We start from the raw sequence: 19,968 nt of genomic DNA, 5'->3' as shown, positions 1-19,968 counted from the left end.
GGAATAGCGCCCCATCATTGGTATCAGTGGGAGGAATAGTGCCCCATCATTGGTATCAGTGGGAGGAATAGCGCCCCATCATTGGTGTCAGTGGGAGGAATAGCGCCCCATCATTGGTGTCAGTGGGAAGAATAGCTCCCCATCATTGGTGTCAGTGGGAGGAATAGCTCCCCATCATTGGTGTCAGTGGGAGGAATAGCTCCCCATCATTGGTGTCAGTGGGAGGAATAGCTCCCCATCATTGGTGTCAGTGGGGGGAATAGCGCCCCATCATTGGTGTCAGTGGGAGGAATAGTGCCCCATCGTTGGTGTCAGTGGGAGGAATAGCGCCCCATCATTGGTGTCAGTGGGAGGAATAGTGCCCCATCATTGGTGTCAGTGGGAGGAATAGTGCCCCATCATTGGTGTCAGTGGGGGAATAGTGCCCCATCATTGGTGTCAGTGAAAGGAATAGTGCCCCATCATTGGTGTCAGTGGAAGGAATAGTGCTCCGTCGGTGTCAGTGGGAGGAATAGTGCCCCATCATTGGTGTCAGTGGGAGGAATAGTGCCCCATCATTGGTGTCAGTGGGAGGAATAGGGCCCCATCATTGGTGTCAGTGGGAGGAATAGTGCCCCATCATTGGTGTCAGTGGGAGGAATAGTGCCCCATCATTGGTATCAGTGGGAGGAATAGTGCCCCATCATTGGTGTCAGTGGGAGGAATAGCTCCCCATCATTGGTGTCAGTGGGAGGAATAGCTCCCCATCATTGGTGTCAGTGGGAGGAATAGCTCCCCATCATTGGTGTCAGTGGGGGGAATAGCGCCCCATCATTGGTGTCAGTGGGAGGAATAGTGCCCCATCGTTGGTGTCAGTGGGAGGAATAGTGCCCCATCGTTGGTGTCAGTGGGAGGAATAGCGCCCCATCATTGGTGTCAGTGGGAGGAATAGTGCCCCATCATTGGTGTCAGTGGGAGGAATAGTGCCCCATCATTGGTGTCAGTGAAAGGAATAGTGCCCCATCATTGGTGTCAGTGGAAGGAATAGTGCTCCGTCGGTGTCAGTGGGAGAAATAGTGCCCCATCATTGGTGTCAGTGGGAGGAATAGTGCCCCAACATTGGTGTCAGTGGGAGGAATAGTGCCCCATCATTGGTGTCAGTGGGAGGAATAGTGCCCCATCATTGGTGTCAGTGGGAGGAATAGTGCCCCATCATTGGTGTCAGTGGGATGAATAGTGCCCCGTCATTGGTGTCAGTGGGAGGAATAGTGCCCCATCATTGGTGTCAGTGGGAGGAATAGTGCCCCATCATTGGTGTCAGTGGGAGGAATAGTGCCCCATCATTGGTGTCAGTGGGAGGAATAGTGCCCCATCATTGGTGTCAGTGGGAGGAATAGTGCCCCATCATTGGTGTCAGTGGGAGGAATAGCGCCTCCGTTGGCCATCAGGTGTCATGTCATGTACGGCGCGCTCTTCTTTGGGACAAGGATCATGATGACAACATCGTAAAGCAGAAACATGAAATTTATTAACTCTATAAATATAATGTTCTATCTTCCATTCCAGCCGTACCGGCTCTGGAAGTATTCGCTGAGAGAAGTTCGGCCACTTGGACCTGGACATGGCCGCCTGCAGAATATGGACAATCAGTACAATTCTTCATCTGTGCCAACTAGTAACATGTCCGACCCTTCAAGAGCCTGCGAGGATGGAATACGAGACACTGAACATGATATGGAAATGTTCTCCCGCCCCACCCCACCTCACCCCACCCCACCTCAGGACGGTTTAATGTTCCCATCAAAAGCCCTCATCGGAGTCGCTCTGCTCGGCTTCGTTGTCGGAGGAGAAGATCAGCGGGGGAGGGTTGTAGTTCGGAAAGTTCTCCAGGTTACATTTCAGAAAGACGACGTGCTCCATCCCTTCCATGACATCCGAAGAAGAACATTGCTTGTCCATAAACGTCTGAGGAGAGCTGAAGACACGCTCGGCAAAAACGCTGGAGGGCGGGCACGTCAGGTACATGACCGCCATCTTGGTCAAGGCCGGCCACATCCATGTTCTTTTCTGCCAGTAGATCAGGGGGTCATCTTTGGCTCCGATGGTTTTATTGTCCTGGAGGTAGTTCTCCACCATGACGTTGGCAGAGTGGCTTTCGGTAGACAGGGAGGCGCCTGTAGACTTGGACGCTATAAGGCCTACGCTCTCCAAGTGTTCGATCAAAGACTTCTCCTTGTAAATTAATGGCGCGGCGGCCGTACTCCTACTCCACGGAGGCCCACCTGCTTCCACGTCCACCATCTTACCGGGGAAAAGCTCTGGCTGTGAGTTTCCACCGTCTCGAAACTGGCAAGATGCCCTACTCACATGGGGTGAGGAGTTGGAGGACGACATGACCTCTTTGACTTTCTTCACCAAGACCTGTTTCCACTGGTCAATATCTGATTCTGGAGGCAGTATGGCCTCTATCCTTCCTTTGAACCGCGGATCCAGCAACGTGGCTAGGACATACTCTTCTTTCTGGAACATTTCATTGACCCCGTAATCTGTAGAAAGCTTGAGAGCAAGGCTGTCAGCTATGACCACCCCGTTGGCATCCCCCGTGCTTTCGAAATGTCCTCTGATTTTTTTCAGGAAGATATGGAGATAACGAAGCTCTGGCAACACCTGGCTGAGGCAGGAGTTATGGGAATTGACCTCGCGGGTGGCCATCTCAAATGGCTGTAGGAGATCCACCAAGGACAGCATGAGGTTCCATTGGCTTGGGTTTAGAATGATGTCTATGGTGTCCACTTTGTGCATGAGGAAGTAGGCTTGGACAGCTTTTTGCTGCTCCAGAAGCCTCTGCAGCATGTAGAACGTGGAAGTCCAGTGAGGGACCGTCTCTAGTTTTAGCGACTGCTTTGGCAAATTATTTTGGTATTGTAACCCTGCGAGGATTCTTCTTGCTCTGGCAGATTGGATGAAATGGCCGCATACTTTCCTGGCCACGGCAAGCATACCTGCAATGTAACGGTTGTTCTGCAGAAAGTCTTTGACCAACAAATTTAGGGAATGGGTGAAGCAGGGGATGTAGGTGCAATTGGCGCCTTTGATGGCCTGAACCAGATTAAAGTCTCTATTGGAGATGAAAAAGCCGGGACTTAATGCGTTCGATGTGAGCCAAAGGTTGGCCTGCCGAATGAGTTCTTGCTGGATACTGACTTCGGTGAATTCTTTCGGAAAACGTTTAATGCAAAGGACGGCGTACTTCCTCTCGGTGGGTCGGTCAGCCTCCGGGCTCATGACTGACCAGTGTGCCGTCAAAGACAAATAGTAGGCTCTGAGGTCACCACTCCACACATGGGTGGTGATGTGGATGAAGGGACACGATGACCTCTTGAGCTCACTCACTATGTTCTCACACACGGCTTCGTAGAGTTGAGGGACGGCCTTCTTGGAGAAAAACGACTTTGTGGGGATGGAGTACTGGGAGTCAGCTCTGCCCATAAATTTTTTGAAAGCCTTGGAGCTGATGAAGGTGTAGGGAAGGGCCAGCTCACAGAGAAGCTCGGAGATATTCCGGTTCCACGCCTGGGCTTTCGGGTGGTTTGGGGGATACCTGCCAACGGGTTTCATTTTGCTGTTGGGTGGACCCACAACATTCCCTCTAAACGACGGCACAGACATCGGCGAAGAGACATTGCTGTTGTCCATCACAGGTTCTTCGCTGTCAACGTTGTACTCGATCGGCATATTATAATGCATTTGGTTCATAGCGTCCGGCATGCTAGAATACAAAGAGAGGTCTGTTGGTCCAAAATTGCTGAAAGGAAAGTCTGGATACATGACGGACTCATCCATGTCTTCGTCTTCCTCATCCTCCACCTCTATGGCATTGGCAATGTTCAGTTTATTGAACTTCCCCCTCCCCCACTCTACAGGATGCTTTCCCTCAAGATGTCTCATCAGTGCTGAGGTACCAAAATGTCCACCCATTTTGCCGCGGCTGACGCTGGTCTGGCATAACGTGCAGATGGCTCTGCAGATGTTGGTGCGGTCAAGGCAGAAAAACTGCCACACGGCAGAGATGGATTTCCTTCGACGGGCTCCTAGAGGCACGGCGGAGTAGTCCGGGATTGTGAAAGTTAGAGAACTTGAAGGCTGTGCGTATTCCATGCCAAACGAAGCACCGGAAGGGTCTCCCGTGTCGATAGTGAAACTGCCATTTGGAAGGGTCACCTTATCAACGTCCTCCGACTTCTTTCTTTTCCTTTCGTTGCATTCTTCAAGCTGTCCTAGAATTTGCTCCCGTCTTTCTTCCTCTTCATCGCTGGAATCAATGATCTCATATGTTTTGGGTGAACTGGGATCCTGAGAAGGTAGAAAAGAGCAATACTTGGTTTGTACACTTTTCTGAGCAGCATGTTGGGCACCAGGTGAGCAGGTCAGAGCCCCGGTGGCTGGACTTTGATAGGCCTCATCCTTCTCCTCGTCACCCTCAAAGGTTTCCTTTTCTTCTTCCTCCAGCTCTGCTCTGTGCAGTCTCATGGACTTCCGCTGTGCCCATTCCAGGGGATGTTTGCATTCGAGATGGCGCTTCAGGGCTGTGGTCCCAAAATTACCCCCGAGCTTCCCCCGGCTGACGCTCATTTTACAAAGTCCGCATATGGCTCTGGTGATGTTGGTGGGGTTACGGGAAAAAAACTGCCAGACCTCCGAGGTGGACTTTCTCTTTCTGACTGGACGCATCATTGAGGAAAGAAGTACATCCTCCTCACAGAGTCCTTTTCTCTGTACAGTGGAGAACACATTGGAAGGCGTACTGCTTTCATTTTTCCTTTTGTCAGGAGGAGCCGAGCAGGTGGAACTTTCTTCAGACCTGTCCTCCTCCTCATCGCTTGACTCCAATTTGATTTCAATTTCGGGGACTTTTTTGAAGTCGCTTCCATCCTTTGCAGGACGCTCAACTTTTACAAAGTCCACCTCGTTTGGATCAGCTGTTAGATGGAGGTTGGGGATGGACTCGGTCTCTGCTGCCTGGTTCTTCTTGTTAGGAGACATCTCAGTACCTTGTACAGCAGCCCATGTGGTTGGCCTTCCTCTTGGAGACAAATTTAAAGCCATGCTGGGTGTAAATCAGCTCCTACATGATGCAATCTTGATGTGCGGATCTGATTTCTGGTGATCCGGTGAGACTCTGGAGACCGTTGTATGTTCTGCAATGGACACCTCCAGTGATGAAGACTTCAAGTCCTGATTTCTGGACATGCCTGGGCCAATTTACATCCTGCATCAATCAGAGAGAAAATATGAAAAAAACAATTAATATATTGCTGCTAGAATGTTGGGGACAAGAAAATTCCACCACAAAAGTTATTTTATACTGGGAATGCTCTTCTTAAAACGTACCCAGAAGAGGTTCCCCTGGAAAAAAGTCCTCACCCCTCACACCACCAGTCATGGAACCATCAACGACTGGAATGCAGGTTCACCTCCTCCAGAAGGCACTACAGAAGCTGCTACTTCCAGGAATGTCCATGTCCCGGTCCCTCGCTCTGCTCACTAGTTTCTCCTGCTGAGCAGGGGAGGACTGACAACTCATGTGGCCCCCAGGCAAGAGGGGATCATGGGGCCCCTGTGTCCTTGACCACACTCAAAGCACACCCAAAAAAAGCCTATAAAAGGTACCAGGGGCATTTCATGGGGCCCCCTACTGACCCTTGGCCCTCAGGCAGTGCCCGAGTGCTCTAATGGTCAGTCCGCCCCTGCTGCTGAGCCTTATGATATTAGTCCTCAGCAGTCCCGGGACAGGTTCATCTAGTGCGGGGGTCTCCAAACTCTCTAAACAAAGGGCCAGTTTACTGTTCTTCAGACTTCAGAGGAGCTGGACTGTGGCCAGTGAGAGTACATTTTCTATCAGTAACAATGCCCCATCATTGGTGTCAGTAGGAGGAATAGTGCCCCATCATTGGTGTCAGTGGTAGGAATAGTGCCCCAACATTGGTGTCAGTGGGAGGAATAGCCCCCATCATTGGTGTCAGTGGGAGGAATAGTGCCCCATCATTGGTGTCCATGAGAAGAATAGTGCCCCATCATTGGTGTCAGTGGGAGGAATAGTGCCCCATCATTGGTATCAGTGGGAGGAATAGTGCCCCATCATTGGTGTCCATGAGAAGAATAGTGCCCCATCATTGGTGTCAGTGGGAGGAATAGTGCCCCATCATTGGTGTCAGTAGGAGGAATAGTGCCCCATCATTGGTGTCAGTGGGAGGAATAGTGCCCTATCATTGGTGTCAGTGGGAGGAATAGTGCCCCATCATTGGTGTCAGTGGGAGGAATAGTGCTCCATCATTGGTGTCAGTGGGAGGAATATTGCTCCATCATTGGTGTCCGTGGGAGGAATAGTGCTCCATCATTGGTGTAAATGGGAGGAATAGTGCCCCATCATTGGTGTCAGTGGGAGGAATAGTGCCCCATCATTGGTGTCAGTGGAGGAATAGTGCCCCATCATTGGTGTCAGTGGGAGGAGTAGTGCCCCATCATTAGTGTCAGTGGGAGGAATAGTGCCCCATCATTGGTGTCAGTGGGAGGAGTAGTGCCCCATCATTAGTGTCAGTGGGAGGAATAGTGCCCCATCATTGGTGTCAGTGGGAGGAATAGTGCCCCATCATTGGTGTCAGTGGGAGGAGTAGTGCCCCATCATTAGTGTCAGTGGGAGGAATAGTGTCCCATCATTGGTGTCAGTGGGAGGAGTAGTGCCCCATCATTAGTGTCAGTGGGAGGAATAGTGCCCCATCATTGGTGTCAGTGGGAGGAATAGTGCCCCATCATTGGTGTAAATGGGAGGAATAGTGTCCCATCATTGGTGTCAGTGGGAGGAATAGTGTCCCATCATTGGTGTCAGTGGGAGGAATAGTGTCCCATCATTGGTGTCAGTGGGAGGAGTAGTGCCCCATCATTAGTGTCAGTGGGAGGAATAGTGCCCCATCATTGGTGTCAGTGGGAGGAGCAGTGTCCCATCATTGGTGTCAGTGGGAGGAATAGTGCCCCATGATTGGTGTCAGTGGGAGGAATAGTGCCCCATGATTGGTGTCAGTGGGAGGAATAGTGCCCCATCATTGGTGTCAGTGGGAGGAATAGTGCCCCATCATTGGTGTCAGTGGGAGGAATAGTGCCCCATCATTGGTGTAAGTGGGAGGAATAGTGCCCCATCATTGGTGTCAGTGGGAGGAATAGTGCCCAATCATTAGTGTCAGTGGGAGGAGCAGTGTCCCATCATTGATGTCAGTGGGAGGAATAGTGCCCCATCATTGGTGTCAGTGGGAGGAATAGTGCTCCATCATTGGTGTCAGTGGAGGAATAGTGCCCCATCATTGGTGAAAGTGGGAGGAATAGTGCCCCATCATTGGTGTCAGTGGGAGGAGCAGTGTCCCATCATTGGTGTCAGTGGGAGGAATAGTGCCCTATCATTGGTGTCAGTGGGAGGAATAGTGCCCCATCATTGGTGTCAGTGGGAGGAATAGTGCTCCATCATTGGTGTCAGTGGGAGGAATATTGCTCCATCATTGGTGTCCGTGGGAGGAATAGTGCTCCATCATTGGTGTAAATGGGAGGAATAGTGCCCCATCATTGGTGTCAGTGGGAGGAATAGTGCCCCATCATTGGTGTCAGTGGAGGAATAGTGCCCCATCATTGGTGTCAGTGGGAGGAGTAGTGCCCCATCATTAGTGTCAGTGGGAGGAATAGTGCCCCATCATTGGTGTCAGTGGGAGGAGTAGTGCCCCATCATTAGTGTCAGTGGGAGGAATAGTGCCCCATCATTGGTGTCAGTGGGAGGAATAGTGCCCCATCATTGGTGTCAGTGGGAGGAGTAGTGCCCCATCATTAGTGTCAGTGGGAGGAATAGTGTCCCATCATTGGTGTCAGTGGGAGGAGTAGTGCCCCATCATTAGTGTCAGTGGGAGGAATAGTGCCCCATCATTGGTGTCAGTGGGAGGAATAGTGCCCCATCATTGGTGTAAATGGGAGGAATAGTGTCCCATCATTGGTGTCAGTGGGAGGAATAGTGTCCCATCATTGGTGTCAGTGGGAGGAATAGTGTCCCATCATTGGTGTCAGTGGGAGGAGTAGTGCCCCATCATTAGTGTCAGTGGGAGGAATAGTGCCCCATCATTGGTGTCAGTGGGAGGAGCAGTGTCCCATCATTGGTGTCAGTGGGAGGAATAGTGCCCCATGATTGGTGTCAGTGGGAGGAATAGTGCCCCATGATTGGTGTCAGTGGGAGGAATAGTGCCCCATCATTGGTGTCAGTGGGAGGAATAGTGCCCCATCATTGGTGTCAGTGGGAGGAATAGTGCCCCATCATTGGTGTAAGTGGGAGGAATAGTGCCCCATCATTGGTGTCAGTGGGAGGAATAGTGCCCAATCATTAGTGTCAGTGGGAGGAGCAGTGTCCCATCATTGATGTCAGTGGGAGGAATAGTGCCCCATCATTGGTGTCAGTGGGAGGAATAGTGCTCCATCATTGGTGTCAGTGGAGGAATAGTGCCCCATCATTGGTGAAAGTGGGAGGAATAGTGCCCCATCATTGGTGTCAGTGGGAGGAGCAGTGTCCCATCATTGGTGTCAGTGGGAGGAATAGTGCCCCATCATTGGTGTCAGTGGGAGGAATAGTGCCCCATCATTGGTGTCAGTGGGAGGAATAGTGCCCCATCATTGGTGTCAGTGGGAGGAATAGTGCCCCATCATTGGTGTCAGTGGGAGGAATAGTGCCCCATCATTGGTGTCAGTGGGAGGAATAGTGCCCCATCATTCGTGTCAGTGGGAGGAATAGTGCTCCATCATTGGTGTCAGTAGGAGGAATAGTGCCCCATCATTGGTGTCAGTGGGAGGAATAGTGCTCCATCATTGGTGTCTGTGGGAGGAATAGTGCCCCATCATTGGTGTCAGTAGGAGGAATAGTGCCCCATCATTGGTGTCAGTGGGAGGAATAGTGCCCCATCATTGGTGTCAGTGGGAGGAATAGTGCCCCATCATTGGTGTCAGTGGGAGGAATAGTGCCCCATCATTGGTGTCAGTGGGAGGAATAGTGCTCCATCATTGGTGTCAGTGGGAGGAATAGTGCCCCATCATTGGTGTCAGTGGGAGGAATAGTGCCCCATCATTGGTGTCAGTGGGAGGAATAGTGCCCCATCATTGGTGTCAGTGGGAGGAATAGTGCCCCATCATTGGTGTCTGTGGGAGGAATAGTGCCCCATCATTGGTGTCAGTGGGAGAAATAGTGCCCCATCATTGGTGTCTGTGGGAGGAATAGTGCCCCATCATTGGTGTCAGTAGGAGGAATAGTGCCCCATCATTGGTGTCATGGGAGAAATAGTGCTTCATCATTGGTGTCAGTGGGAGGGATAGTGCTCCATCATTGGTGTCAGTGGGAGAAATAGTGCTTCATCATTGGTGTCAGTGGGAGGAATATTGCCCCATCATTGGTGTCAGTGGGAAGAATAGTGTCCCATCATTGGTGTCAGTGGGAGGAATAGTGCCCCATCATTGGTATCAGCGGGATGAATAGTGCCCCATCATTGGTGTCAGTGGGAGGAATAGTGCCCCATCATTGGTGTCAGTGGGAGGAATAGTGCCCCATCATTGGTGTCAGTGGGAGGAATAGTGCCCCATCATTGGTATCAGTGGGAGGAATAGTGCCCCATCATTGGTGTCAGTGGGAGAAATAGTGCCCCATCATTGGTGTCAGTGGGAGGAATAGTGCCCCATCATTGGTGTCAGTGGGAGGAATAGTGCCCCATCATTGGTGTCAGTGGGAGGAATAGTGCCCCATCATTGGTGTCAGTGGGAGGAATAGTGCCCCATCATTGGTGTCAGTGGGAGGAATAGTGCCCCATCATTGGTGTCAGTGGGAGGAATAGTGCCCCATGATTGGTGTCAGTGGGAGGAATAGTGCCCCATCATTGGTGTCAGTGGGAGGAATAGTGCCCCATCATTGGTGTCAGTGGGAGGAATAGTGCTCCATCATTGGTGTCAGTGGGAGGAATAGTGCCCCATCATTGGTGTCAGTGGGAGGAATAGTGCCCCATCATTGGTATCAGTGGGAGGAATAGTGCCCCATCGTTGGTGTCAGTGGGAGAAAAGTGCTCCAAGGGCCGCATGAAGGCAAGCAAAGGGCCGCATCTGGCCCTTGGGCCACAGTTTGGAGACAACTTGTCTAGCACCCAGGACAGGGTTCAGGAACGGCACCTTCTCCCTCACTGTAAATGCATGCCATAGAAAGGCTCTACTTCCCTGTGTACATTCTCTGTCCCCTTTCTCCGCTGTCCCCAGGGCAGCTCCCCCTCCTGCCCACCCCTTGTCCTGGTCCTCAGGCACTGGTTTCAGCAGCATTGGGTGGTGGTGGGAGAGGTGAGCACATCATTATCTTCCAGGGGAACCTTGATTTTTGGGAGGTGAGATCATTTTTCAGGGGAACCTCGATTTTTGGGAGGTGAGATCATTTTTCAGGGGAACCTCGATTTTTGGGAGGTGAGATCATTTTTCAGGGGAACCTCGATTTTTGGGAGGTGAGATCATTTTTCAGGGGAACCTCGATTTTTGGGAGGTGAGATCATTTTCGAGGCAGAATCGCTTCAGAGTTCTAGGATCTGAGGAACGTTCACCATTCAGCACTTCCCGTTGGGTCTTCCGCTGCGCGGCATCAGCCTCTACACTGGTACTGTGGTGATACAGGGCCTAGAGCAAGGGTGGTCAACTACCAAGGGAATTGGGGCCTTCAGTGCGGCCCCTTACGTCTCCAAAGGGCCACATGATATTTATTACATGAAATGCTACAGAAAACTGTCATAGGATGAAGACTTACTAGACCAGGGGTGTCAAAGTGGCGGCAAAACTACAAGTCCCATCATGCCTCTGCCTTTGGGAGTCACGCTTGTAACTGTCAATCTTGCAATGCCTCATGGGACTTGTAGTTTGGCAACAGCTGGAGGGCCACCAGTTTGACACCCGTGTACTAGAGGAAATGGGCCGAGATGATTCTACTGGAGTGGCTGGAGACTGAAGTCATGTTATCGGAGACCAAGGACACGTGAGACCTCTGGACTTTACTACAATCAAGAGACCCTTTACAAATCAATGCTGCTGGGGTCCAAGGGCCGCACTTCAAATGCCAAAAGGGCCAGAGGTGGGGCACCTGGGGGCTAGAGGGAGGAATCAAAGCACCCAACGGGGCACCAGAAATCCATCTCTCCTGGAAGTGTGTTGAGTGGTGAGGATCCTTCAGGTGGGGTGACTCTTCAACACAGCAAAGCTCAGTGGGGTACCAGGGGGCTAGAGGGAGGAATCACAGCACCCAATGGGGCACCAGAAATCCATCTCTCCGGGAAGTGTGTTGGGTGGGGAGGATCCTTCAGGTGGGGTGACTCTTCAACACAGCAAAGCTCAGTGGGGCACCAGGGGGCTAGAGGGAGGAATCACAGCACCCAACGGGGCACCAGAAATCCATCTCTCCTGGAAGTGTGTTGGGTGGTGAGGATCCTTCAGGTGGGGTGACTCTTCAACACAGCAAAGCTCAGTGGGGCACCAGGGGGCTATAGGGAGGAACCATGGCACCCAATGGGGCACCAGAAATCCATCTCTTCGGGAAGTGTGTTGGGTGGGGAGGATCCTTCAGGTGGGGTGACTCTTCAACACAGCAAGGCTCAGTGGGGCACCAGGGGGCTAGAGGGAGGAATCACAGCACCCAATGGGGCACCAGAAATCCATCTCTCTGGGAAGTGTGTTGGGTGGGGAGGATCCTTCAGGTGGGGTGACTCTTCAACACAGCAAAGCTCAGTGGGGCACCAGGGGGCTATAGGAAGGAACCATGGCACCCAATGGGGCACCAGAAATCCATCTCTTCGGGAAGTGTGTTGGGTGGGGAGGATCCTTCAGGTGGGGTGACTCTTCAACACAGCAAAGCTCAGTGGGGTACCAGGGGGCTAGAGGGAGGAATCACAGCACCCAACGGGGCACCAGAAATCCATCTCTCCTGGAAGTGTGTTGGGTGGGGAGGATCCTTCAGGTGGGGTGACTCTTCAACACAGCAAAGCTCAGTGGGGTACCAGGGGGCTATAGGGAGCAATCACAGCACCCAACAGGACACCAGCAATCCGTCTCTCCTGGAAGTGTGTTGGGTGGGGAGGATCCTTCAGGTGGGGTGACTCTTCAACACAGCAAAGCTCAGTGGGGCACCAGGGGGCTATAGGAAGTAACCATGGCACCCAATGGGGCACCAGAAATCCATCTCTTCGGGAAGTGTGTTGGGTGGGGAGGATCCTTCAGGTGGGGTGACTCTTCAACACAGCAAAGCTCAGTGGTGCACACTGAAGGAACGCTACGTGATTTTGCAGGGTTCAACTTCTAAATGGTTTCCTCTAGTGATTGCTTCACCCTGTTCCTGCCGGCCGTCGTCGGGGCTTTTCTGTGCGGAGAGCGCGCTCACAGCAAAGTAACCGAGATGGCACGGGCAGCTCTGGAGGCATACTTGCGATTGGGCGCTTCCAGTCATGTGACAGCCAACCACCATGGTCACATCTCCAGGCATTTTGATCCTCTTCAAGGGGCCGGGGGCCAAGGGGTTAAGGCTTCATGCACACAGATGGTGAGAGACCGGAAATACGCCGGGCAGGTGCTGCATACAAGTGAATGGCTGTACAGGGCCGTATCCATCTAAACACCGACGCGGCATCTACCCACACACACGTCTGTATTGGGGATCTGGCGTGGGGAATACATTGAATACGTGGCCTGCAGACACGGGGAAGGACATCCACGGATTCATACACTGATCATCTCAGGGACTATGGCTGTTGAATGTGGGGAGCTGCACCCACACCGATGATCGATTGGCATCAGAGGCGGTGTCTGCTGCACCCCATCTGACATTAATGGGACTTCCTGCATTGGGTGTGTCCCCATGTGGGTCAACACGGCCCTTCCATCCAAGTGAACGGTGTATCATCCAATCAGACCTATCATCCAATCAAACCTAGCATCCAATCTGATGTATCATCCAATCAGACCTATCATCCAATCTGATGTATCATCCAATCAGACCTAGCATCCAATCAGACCTAGCATCCAATCTGATGTATCATCCAATCAGACCTAGCATCCAATCAGACCTAGCATCCAATCTGATGTATCATCCAATCAGACCTATCATCCAATCAAACCTAGCATCCAATCAGACCTAGCATCCAATCAGACCTAGCATCCAATCAGACCTAGCATCCAATCAGACCTAGCATCCAATCAGCCTGAGCATCCAATCTGATGTATCATCCAATCAAACCTATCATCCAATCAGACCTATCATCCAATCAGACCTATCATCCAATCAGACCTATCATCCAATCAAACCTAGCATCCAATCAAACCTAGCATCCAATCAAACCTATCATCCAATCAGACCTATCATCCAATCAGACCTATCATCCAATCAAACCTAGCATCCAATCAGACCTATCATCCAATCAAACCTAGTATCCCATCAGACCTATCATCCAATCAGACCTATCATCCAATCAAACCTAGCATCCAATCAGACCTATCATCCAATCAGACCTATCATCCAATCAGACCGAGCATCCAATCTGATGTATCATCCAATCAGACCTAGCATCCAATCAGACCTATCATCCAATCAGATGTGTTATCCAAGCAGACCTATCATCCAATCTGATGTACCATCCAATCAGACCTATCATCCAATCTGATGTACCATCCAATCCCACCTATCATCCAATCCAATCTATCATCCAATCAGATGTGTCATCCAATCAGACCTATCATCCAATCAGATGCAGGCACTGTCCAGATATTCTGACAGCCAGCAATGGGAGATCTGTTCCTCTGCACTGTCCAGCGTGGATGGAGGAATCTGTTGGGCATCTTTTTTTGGGGATTGGATGCTGAATGAAACAAATCTGTACATGTATGGGCAGCTACGGTACAATTGTGTGATGTCATTATTATATCCGTCATCAATCACCCACCCAATACTGTCACTAAAATACAACCAAACATCGCCCAGATATCAGGATACATTGTAGTGTTACATTGGTGCCATGTACAGTATATTGGATTGTTGTATCCGTGTGATCGTCTGCTGCACGCTTGTCGTGATATATTGTGCGGTGTGATGTCGTATCATGAGGTGTGATGTCATATTGTGAGGTGTGATGTCATATCGTATCGTGTGATGTCGTATCATGAGGTGTGATGTCATATTGTATCGTGTGATGTCGTATTGTATCGTGCGGTGTGATGTCGTATTGTATCGTGTGATGTCATATCGTATCGTGTGATGTCGTATTGTGAGGTGTGATGTCGTATTGTGAGGTGTGATGTCGTATTGTGAGGTGTGATGTCGTATTGTGAGGTGTGATGCCGCATTGTGAGGTGTGATGTCGTATTGTGAGGTGTGATGTCATATTGTATCGTGTGATGTCGTATCGTGAGGTGTGATGTCATATCGTATCGTGTGATGTCGTATCGTATCGTGTGATGTCGTATCGTATCGTGTGATGTCATATCGTATCGTGTGATGTCATATTGTATCGTGTGATGTCGTATTGTGAGGTGTGATGTCATATTGTATCGTGTGATGTCGTATTGTGCGCTGTGATGCCGTATTGTGAAGTGTGATGTCGTATTGTGCGGTGTGATGTCGTATTGTGAGGTGTGATGTCGTATTGTGAGGTGTGATGTCGTATTGTGAAGTGTGATGTCGCATTGTGAGGTGTGATGTCGCATTGTGAGGTGTGATGTCGCATTGTGAAGTGTGATGTCGTATTGTGAGGTGTGATGTCGTATTGTGCGCTGTGATGCTGCATTGTGAGGTGTGATGTCGCATTGTGCGGTGTGATGTCGCATTGTGCGGTGTGATGTCGTATTGTGAGGTGTCATGTCGTATTGTGAGGTGTGATGTCGCATTGTGAGGTGTGATGTCGCATTGTGAGGTGTGATGTCGCATTGTGAGGTGTGATGCCGCATTGTGAGGTGTGATGTCGTATTGTGAGGTGTGATGTCGTATTGTGAGGTGTGATGTCGTATTGTGAGGTGTGATGTCGTATTGTGAGGTGTGATGTCAGTGGTGTGTTTAGGTTTTGTGCTGCCCTGGGCAACACACAAATTGTGGGGGCACAATTGAGAAAGCGAGAGAGTTCAATGAGTGTGTGTATATATATATAATTCCCCCTCCCTCTCTCTCTTTCCACCCCCTCTCCCCTTTCTCTCCCTCCCCTCTATCCTCCCCCCCCCCCCTCTTTTCCTCTTTCTCCCTCCCCCCTCTCTCCCTCCCCCCTCTCTCCCTCTCCCTCTCCCTCCCCCCTCTCTCCCTCTATCCTCCCCCCTCTCTCTCCCTCTCTCCCTCCCCTCTCCCCCTCCCCCCCCCTCTCTCTCTCCCTCCCCTCTCCCCCTCTCTCACCCCCCCTCTCTCTCCCCCTCCTAGCCCCTTTCCCCCCCCCATTTCTCCTAGAAAATACCACCCCCTTCCCAAAGTCCACATTACACTTCCTAGAAGAAGTGGAGAAGAGAGATCCCGGAGGAGGTGAGCTGTGTTGTGTCCTCTGGGCTCTCCCTCCTCTCATCCATCCAGGAGACAGGATCACTGATTGTATGGGACTGTACACACAGTATAATTACCCCCCCCCCCCCCCACACACATCTCCTCCAAGGGCTGCTGATCTCTGGACAGCAGGAAATGTGGGTGGGGGGTGGTAATCATACTGTGTGTACATTCCCATACAATCTATCAGTGATCGTATCTCCTGGATGGATGACACGAGGGAGAGCCCAGAGGACACAACACAGCTCACCTCCTCCCGGCTCTTTCCTCTCCACCACTTCTCCTCTCCCTGCTCCAGGCATTCCCCTGGTCCTGGCTCTGAGTGGGGGTGGGGGAATGAGCTCAGAGGCCACTCAGGAACACCAGAGCACCCCCTCTATCTGGCCAGGTCTGTGTCTTCCTCCAGCAGCAGAACACCGACAGAAGGGAGAGGGGAGAAACCGGCTTTCAGCTACTGGAGGGAGAGATATACAGGGTATCCTTCTACGACTGCCCCCCCCCACCACACCGATCCTCCTGCTGTCTGGGACACCTACAGGAGAACCAGTGGTACCCCTCTGATGGCAGCCTTGCATTGCTCTGTCTGCCCCTGCTCACCAGATCCCTTCTTCCAGGGGGCAGTGCCACCCCCCTCAAAATTGCCGCCCTAGACAAACGTTTTGTTTGATTGGTGGGAGATACGCCCATGTGTCATGTCATGTTGTGTAGTTGTAGTATGTAGTGATGTTATTGTGTATCAATATTTAGTTTTTCTGTGACTGTTGTACAATATCAGTGTTATTATAAATCATTGTAATGTTTTATTTCTCTGTGATGTCATATCGTATCAGTGTGACGTCATGTCGTATCAGTGTGACGTCATATCGTATCAGTGTGACGTCATATCGTATCAGTGTGATGATATTATATGGAAGTGATGGAACTGTACATCAATGGCTTTTTTTGTGAATGTTGTAATGTGTGATGTCATATTGTATCACTGTGATGTCATTGTGAATCCAAGTGATAGTTTGTACTGTATACTTGTCATCTTATATCTGTGATGATATATCGTGTACTTGTGATGTCATATTGTGTGATGATATATCGTGTACTTGTGATGTCATATTGTGTGATGGTATATCGTGTACTTGTGATGTAATACTGTATTGTGCGATGGTATATTATGTAGCTGTGATGTCATTATGTATTCATGTTTTATTTTTTGTAACTGTTATATGAATATCGTGTGATGTTATACTTTGTATCGTGTGATGTTATACTTTGTATTGTGTAATGTTATTGTATCGTGTAATGTTATAGTATCATCTGATGTTATACTTTGTATCGTGTGATGTTATACTTTGTATCGTCTGATGTTATACTTTGTATCTGTGATGTTATACTTTGTATCGTCTGATGTTATACTTTGTATCGTGTGATGTTATTGTATCGTCTGATGTTATACTTTGTATCGTGTGATGTTATACTTTGTATCGTGTGATGTTATACTTTGTATCTGTGATGTTATACTTTGTATCTGTGATGTTATACTTTGTATCGTGTGATGTTATTGTATCGTCTGATGTTATACTTTGTATCGTGTGATGTTATACTTTGTATCGTGTGATGTTATACTTTGTATCGTGTGATGTTATACTTTGTATCGTCTGATGTTATACTTTGTATCGTCTGATGTTATACTTTGTATCGTCTGATGTTATACTTTGTATCTGTGATGTTATACTTTGTATCGTGTGATGTTATACTTTGTATCGTCTGATGTTATACTTTGTATCTGTGATGTTATACTTTGTATCTGTGATGTTATACTTTGTATCGTGTGATGTTATACTTTGTATCTGTGATGTTATACTTTGTATCGTGTGATGTTATACTTTGTATCGTCTGATGTTATACTTTGTATCGTGTGATGTTATACTTTGTATCTGTGATGTTATACTTTGTATCTGTGATGTTATACTTTGTATCGTGTGATGTTATACTTTGTATCGTGTGATGTTATACTTTGTATCGTGTGATGTTATACTTTGTATCGTGTGATGTTATACTTTGTATCGTCTGATGTTATACTTTGTATCTGTGATGTTATACTTTGTATCGTGTGATGTTATACTTTGTATCTGTGATGTTATACTTTGTATCGTGTGATGTTATACTTTGTATCGTGTGATGTTATACTTTGTATCGTCTGATGTTATACTTTGTATCGTGTGATGTTATACTTTGTATCTGTGATGTTATACTTTGTATCTGTGATGTTATACTTTGTATCTGTGATGTTATACTTTGTATCGTCTGATGTTATACTTTGTATCGTGTGATGTTATACTTTGTATCTGTGATGTTATACTTTGTATCGTCTGATGTTATACTTTGTATCTGTGATGTTATACTTTGTATCTGTGATGTTATACTTTGTATCGTGTGATGTTATACTTTGTATCGTGTGATGTTATACTTTGTATCGTGTGATGTTATACTTTGTATCGTGTGATGTTATACTTTGTATCGTGTGATGTTATTGTATCGTGTGATGTTATACTTTGTATCGTGTGATGTTATACTTTGTATCGTGTGATGTTATACTTTGTATCTGTGATGTTATCGTATCGTGTGATGTTATACTTTGTATCGTGTGATGTTATACTTTGTATCGTGTGATGTTATACTTTGTATCGTGTGATGTTATACTTTGTATCGTGTGATGTTATACTTTGTATCGTGTGATGTTATACTTTGTATCGTGTGATGTTATACTTTGTATCGTGTGATGTTATTGTATCGTGTGATGTTATTGTATCGTGTGATGTTATACTTTGTATCGTGTGATGTTATTGTATCGTGTGATGTTATACTTTGTATCGTGTGATGTTATACTTTGTATCGTGTGATGTTATACTTTGTATCGTGTGATGTTATACTTTGTATCTGTGATGTTATTGTATCGTGTGATGTTATACTTTGTATCTGTGATGTTATTGTATCATCTGATGTTATACTTTGTATCATGTGATGTTATTGTATTGTGTGATGTTATACTTTGTATCGTGTGATGTTATGCTTTGTATCGTGTGATGTTATACTTTGTATCTGTGATGTTATTGTATCATCTGATGTTATACTTTGTATCATGTGATGTTATTGTATCGTGTGATGTTATACTTTGTATCTGTGATGTTATACTTTGTATCGTGTGATGTTATACTTTGTATCGTGTGATGTTATACTTTGTATCGTGTGATGTTATACTTTGTATCGTGTGATGTTATTGTATCGTGTGATGTTATACTTTGTATCTGTGATGTTATTGTATCGTGTGATGTTATACTTTGTATCTGTGATGTTATACTTTGTATCTGTGATGTTATTGTATCGTCTGATGTTATACTTTGTATCTGTGATGTTATACTTTGTATCTGTGATGTTATTGTATCATCTGATGTTATACTTTGTATCGTGTGATGTTATACTTTGTATCTGTGATGTTATTGTATCGTGTGATGTTATACTTTGTATCGTGTGATGTTATTGTATCATGTGATGTTATACTTTGTATCGTGTGATGTTATTGTATCGTGTGATGTTTTACTTTGTATCTGTGATGTTATACTTTGTATCTGTGATGTTATACTTTGTATCGTGTGATGTTATTGTATCGTGTGATGTTATACTTTGTATCGTGTGATGTTATACTTTGTATCTGTGATGTTATTGTATCGTGTGATGTTATTGTATCGTCTGATGTTATACTTTGTATCGTGTGATGTTATACTTTGTATCGTGTGATGTTATTGTATCGTGTGATGTTATACTTTGTATCGTGTGATGTTATTGTATCGTGTGATGTTATACTTTGTATCGTGTGATGTTATTGTATCGTCTGATGTTATACTTTGTGTCGTGTGATGTTATACTTTGTATCAGTGTGATATGAATTGTAGATGTAGTTACAGTTTTCTGTCTCCATACCTCAGTGATCGGCCATGATCCTCTCTCAGGGTGGAATGAACCATGCGGGGGAGGGGAGGGGAGGGGGGAGACTGTTCATTGTGGACTGTGCTGGGAGTGATCAGATTATTCCTGCCCCCCCCCCCCCCCATGATGTGTAGAATGGTAGAGTCCAGCAGGCAGAGCAGCTCAGTAACCCTTTCCTCCCCAGGAGTATGGCGGGGGAGGGGGGAGTCTGTACACAGGACACAGATCTTTCCTGCTCTCAGCAAATGAATCCTGATTGTCGGTGTGACTCTGGCTTGCAGAAAGCAATGACACCACAGCCCTCCCCATACCGTGCAATCACATCTGTGCAATCAGTCTCACAGATCCCAACCGTCCTGGTAATACTGAAGGAGAAAAATCTTTCTTGCTCCAATAAATTTCCAGCACGCTGGACA

The 19,968-nt window shown here is 48.1% G+C and overlaps 1 protein-coding gene across 1 annotated transcript; it reads right to left on the bottom strand.

Moving 5' to 3' along the window:
• Positions 1-1,485: 1,485 nt before the first annotated feature.
• ZBED6 (zinc finger BED-type containing 6) lies at positions 1,486-19,587 on the bottom strand. Its single transcript, XM_089664636.1, has 2 exons — positions 19,547-19,587; positions 1,486-5,248 (listed from the first exon to the last, which is right to left on the bottom strand). Exon 2 carries the CDS (start codon positions 5,083-5,085, stop codon positions 1,780-1,782), a length of 3,306 nt encoding a protein of 1,101 aa, XP_089520762.1. The 5' UTR covers positions 5,086-5,248; positions 19,547-19,587; the 3' UTR covers positions 1,486-1,779.
• Between the last annotated feature and the right edge of the window lie 381 nt (positions 19,588-19,968).

The sequence above is a fragment of the Staurois parvus genome, unplaced genomic scaffold, assembly GCF_062004578.1.
Source record: "Staurois parvus isolate SC_StPar_1 unplaced genomic scaffold, SC_StPar_1.0 ptg001976l, whole genome shotgun sequence".
NCBI classification, from domain to species: domain Eukaryota; kingdom Metazoa; phylum Chordata; class Amphibia; order Anura; family Ranidae; genus Staurois; species Staurois parvus.
Note: the sequence above shows the minus strand (reverse complement) of the source record. Positions and strands in the feature narration are given on the sequence as shown.